The sequence below is a fragment of the chloroplast genome of Phalaenopsis equestris (assembly GCF_001263595.1).
Source record: "Phalaenopsis equestris chloroplast, complete genome".
Classification (NCBI taxonomy): Eukaryota; Viridiplantae; Streptophyta; class Magnoliopsida; order Asparagales; family Orchidaceae; genus Phalaenopsis; species Phalaenopsis equestris.
Genome location: NC_017609.1, coordinates 140,001 through 145,000, shown reverse-complemented (window position 1 = coordinate 145,000; position 5,000 = coordinate 140,001). Strand labels below are relative to the sequence as shown.

Sequence of the window (5,000 nt, the reverse complement as noted above, 5' to 3'; positions counted from 1 at the left end):
ATCGGTTTTTTAGCAAGGTACGGAATGTATTGTCAAATATTCAATATGATTCCACAAGATCTATTTTCGTTCAAGTAACGGATTCTAGCCAATGGAAAGGATCTTCTTCTGATCAATCCAGAGATCATTTCGATTCCGTTAGAAATGAGAATTCAGAATATCACACATTGATCGATCAAACAGAGATTCAGCAACTAAAAGAGAGATCGATTCTTTGGGATCCTTCCTTTCTTCAAACGGAACGAACAGAGATAGAATCAGATCGATTCCCGAAATGCCTTTTTGGATCTTCCTCCATGTCCTGGCTATTCACAGAACCTGAGAAGCGGATGAATAATCATCTGCTTCCGGAAGAAATCGAAGAATTTCTTGGAAATCCTACAAGATCAATTCGTTCTTTTTTCTCTGACAGATGGTCAGAACTTCATCTGGGTTCGAATCCTACTGAGAGGTCCACTAGAGATCATAAATTGTTGAAGAAAAAACAAGATGTTTCTTTTGTCCCTTCCAGGCGAGCGGAAAAGAAAGAAATGGTTGATATATTCAAGATAATTACGTATTTACAAGATACCGTCTCAATTCATCCTTCGGAACCATATCACATCCCGGATCTGGTTCCGAAGGATGAACCGGATATGGACAGTTCCAATAAGATTTCATTCTTGAACAAAAATCCATTTTTTGATTTCTTTCATCTATTCCATGACCGGAACAAAGGGGGATACGCGTTACGCCACGATTTTTTTGAATCAGAAGAGAGATTCCCAGAAATGGCGGATCTATTCACTCTATCAATAACCGAGCCGGATCTGGTGTTTCATAGGGGATTTGCCCTTTCTATTGATTCCTACGGGTTGGATCAAAAAAGATTCTTGAATGAGGTATTCAACTCCAGAGATGAATCGAAAAAGAAATTGGTTCTACCTCCTCTTTTTTATGAGGAGAATGAATCTTTTTCTCGAAGGATCAGAAAAAAATCGGTCCGGATCTACTGCGGGAATGAGTTGGAAGATCCCAAACTAAAAACAGCGGTATTTGCTAGCAACAACATAATGGAGGCAGTCAATCAATATAGATTGATCCGAAATCTCCAATATTATGGGTACATAAGAAATGTATCGAATCGATTCTTTTTAATGAATAGATCCGATCGCAACTTCGAATATGGAATTCAAAGGGATCAAATAGGAAATGATACTCTGAATCATATAACTATAATGAAATATACGATCAACCAACATTTATCGAATTTGAAAAAGAGTCAGAAGAAATGGTTTGATCCTCTTATTTCTCGAACTGAGAGATCCATGAATCAGGATCCTGATGCATATAGATACAAATGGTCCGATGGGAGCAAGAATTTCCAGGAACATTTGGAACATTTCGTTTCTGAACAGAAGAATCCTTTTCAAGTAGTGCAAGTAGTGTTCGATCAATTACGTATTCATCAATATTCGATTGATTGGTCCGAGGTTATCGACAAAGAAGATTTGTCTAAGTCACTTCGTTTCTTTTTGTCCAAGTCACTTCTCTTTTTGTCCAAGTCACTTCTCTTTTTGTCCAAGTCACTTCGTTTCTTTTTGTCCAAGTCACTTCCCTTTTTCTTTGTGAGTATCGGGAATATCCCCATTCATAGGTCCGAGATCCGCATCTATGAAATGAAAGGTCCGAATGATCAACTCTGCAATCAGTTGTTAGAATCCATAGGTGTTCAAATCGTTCATTTGAAGAAATTGAAACCCTTCTTATTGGATGATCATGATACTTCCCAAAGACCAAAATTCTTGATCAATGGAGGAACAATATTACCATTTTTGTTCAAAAAGATACCAAAGCGGGTGATTGACTCATTCCATACTAGAAAGAATCGCAGGAAATCCTTTGATAACACGGATTCCTATTTCTCAATGATATCCCACGATCGAGACAATTGGCTGAATCCCGTGAAACCATTTCATAGAAGTTCATTGATATCTTCTTTTTATAAAGCAAATCGACTTCGATTCTTGAATGATCCACATCACTTCTGGTTCTATTGTAACAAAAGATTCCCCTTTGATGTGGAAAAGACCCGTATCAATAATTATGATCTTACATATGGACAATTCCTCAATATCTTGTCCATTCGCAACAAAATCTTTTCTTTGTGCGTCGGTAAAAAAGGATCTCTTTTTTTGGAGAGAGAGACTCTTTCACCAATCGAGTCACAGGTATCTGACATCTTCATACCTAACGATTTCCCACAAAGTGGTGATGAAACGTATAACTTGTACAAATTGTACAAATCTTTCCATTTTCCAATTCGATCCGATCCATTCGTTCGTGGAGCTATTTACTCGATCGCAGACATTTCTGCAACACCTCTAACAGAGGAACAAATAGTCAATTTGGAAAAAACTTATTGTCAGCCTCTTTCAGATATGAATCTATCTGATTCAGAAGGGAATAACTTACATCAGTATCTCAGTTTCAATTCAAACATGGGTTTGATTCACACTCCATGTTCTGAGAAGTATTTACCATCCGGAAAGAGGAAAAAACGGAGTCTTTGTCTAAAGAAATGCGTTGAGAAAGGGCAGATGTATAGAACCTTTCAACGAGATAGTGCTTTTTCAAATCTCTCAAAATGGAATCTGTTCCAAACATATATGCCATGGTTCCTTACTTCGACAGGGTGCAAATATCTCAATTTCACCCTTTTAGATACTCTTTCAGACCCATTGCCGATACTGAGTAGTAGTCAAAAATTTGTATCCATTTTTCATGATATGATGCATGGATCAGATATATCATGGCCAATTCCTCAGAAGATTCTTCCACAATGGACTCTGATAAGTGAGATTTCGAGTCAATGTTTACAGAATCTTCTTCTGTCCGAAGAAATGATTCATCGAAATAATGAGTCACCCGTTCCATTGATATGGGCACATCTGAGATCAACAAATGCTCGGGAGTTCCTCTATTCCATCTTTTTCCTTCTTCTTGTTGCTGGATATCTCGTTCGTATACATCTTCTCTTTGTTTCCCGAGCCTCTAGTGAGTTACAGACAGAGTTAGAAAAGATCAAATCTTTGATGATTCCATCATACATGATGGAATTTCGAAAACTTCTGGATAGGTATCCTACATCTGAACTGAATCCTTTCTGGTTAAAGAATCTCTTTCTAGTTGTTCTGGAACAATTAGGAGATTCTCTGGAAGAAATACGGGGTTCTGCTTCTGGTGGCAACATGCTATTGGGTGGTGGTCCCGCTTATGGGGTCAAATCAATACGTTCTAAGAAGAAATATTGGAAGATCAATCTCATCGATCTTGTAAGTATCATACCAAATCCCATCAATCGAATCATTTTTTCGAGAAATACGAGACATCTAAGTCGTACAAGTAAAGAGATCTATTCATTGATAAGAAAAAGAAAAAACGTGAACGGTGATTGGATTGATGATAAAATAGAATTCTGGGTCGCGAACAGTGATTCGATTGATGATGAAGAAAGAGAATTCTTGGTTCAGTTCTCCACCTTAACGACAGAAAAAAGGATTGATCAAATTCTATTGAGTCTGACTCATAGTGATCATTTATCAAAGAATGACTCTGGTTATCAAATGATTGAACAACCGGGATCAATTTCCTTACGATACTTAGTTGACATTCATCAAAAGGATCTAATGAATTATGAGTTCAATAGATCCTGTTTAGCAGAAAGACGGATATTCCTTGCTCATTATCATACAATCACTTATTCACAAACCTTGTGTGGGGCTAATATTTTTCATTCCCCATCTCCTCATGGAAAACCCTTTTCGCTCCGCTTAGCCCTATCCCCTTCTAGAGGTATTTTAGTGATAGGTTCTATAGGAACTGGACGATCCTGTTTGGTCAAATATCTAGCGACAAACTCCTATGTTCCTTTCATTACGGTATTTCCGAACAAGTTCCTGGATGACAAGCCTAAAGGTTATCCTATTGATGATATCGATATTGATGATAGTGACGATATTGATGATAGTAATGATGACCTTGATATTGATAAGGAGCTGCTAACTATGACGAATGTGCTAACTATGTATATGACGACGAAAATAGACCGATTTGATATCACCCTTCAATTCGAATTAGCAAAAGCAATGTCTCCTTGCATAATATGGATTCCAAACATTCATGATCTGCATGTGAATGAGTCGAATTACTTATCCCTCGATCTATTAGAGAACTATCTCTCCAGGGATTGTGAAAGATGTTCCACTGGAAAGATTCTTGTTATTGCTTCGACTCATATTCCCCAAAAAGTGGATCCCGCTCTAATAGCTCCAAATAAATTAAATACATGCATTAAGATACGAAGGCTTCTTCTTCCACAACAACGAAAGCACTTTTTCATTCTTTCATATACTAGAGGATTTCACTTGGAAAAGAAGATGTTCCATACTAACGGATTCGGGTCCATAACCATGGGTTCCAATGCGCGAGATCTTGTAGCACTTATCAATGAGGCCCTATCAATTAGTATTACACAGAAGAAATCCATTATAGAAACTAATACAATTAGATCAGCTCTTCATAGAAAAACTTGGGATTTTCGATCCCAGATAAGATCGGTTCAGGATCATGGGATCCTTTTCTATCAGATAGGAAGGGCTGTTACACAAAATGTACTTCTAAGTAATTGCCCCATAGATCCTATATCTATCTATATGAAGAAGAAATCATGTAAGGGAGGGGATTCTTATTTGTACAAATGGTACTTCGAACTTGGAACGAGCATGAAGAAATTAACGATACTTCTTTATCTTTTGAGTTGTTCTGCCGGATCGGTCGCTCAAGATCTTTGGTCTTCATCCAGACACGATGAAAAAAATTGGATCACTTCTTATGGATTCATCGAGAACGATTCTGATCTAGTTCATGGCCTATTACTATTATTACTATTAGAAGTAGAAGGCGCTCTGGCTCTGGCGGGATCCTCACGGACAGAAAAATATTGCAGTCAGTTTGATAAT

The 5,000-nt window shown here is 37.6% G+C and overlaps 1 protein-coding gene across 1 annotated transcript in view, besides 1 other annotated feature; it reads left to right on the top strand. All coding sequences in view use genetic code 11, as the record gives it.

The window, feature by feature from the left end:
* The window catches only part of ycf2, a 6,894-nt gene that overhangs the window by 1,084 nt on the left and 810 nt on the right, over window positions 1–5,000 (top strand). The window contains exon 1 of the mRNA in view: window positions 1–5,000. This exon is cut by the window's left edge and continues 1,084 nt beyond it; it is cut by the window's right edge and continues 810 nt beyond it. Within this exon, the coding sequence (YP_006073316.1) occupies window positions 1–5,000 (5,000 nt within the window).
* Window positions 1–5,000: part of an inverted repeat (repeat B) that runs on past both edges of the window.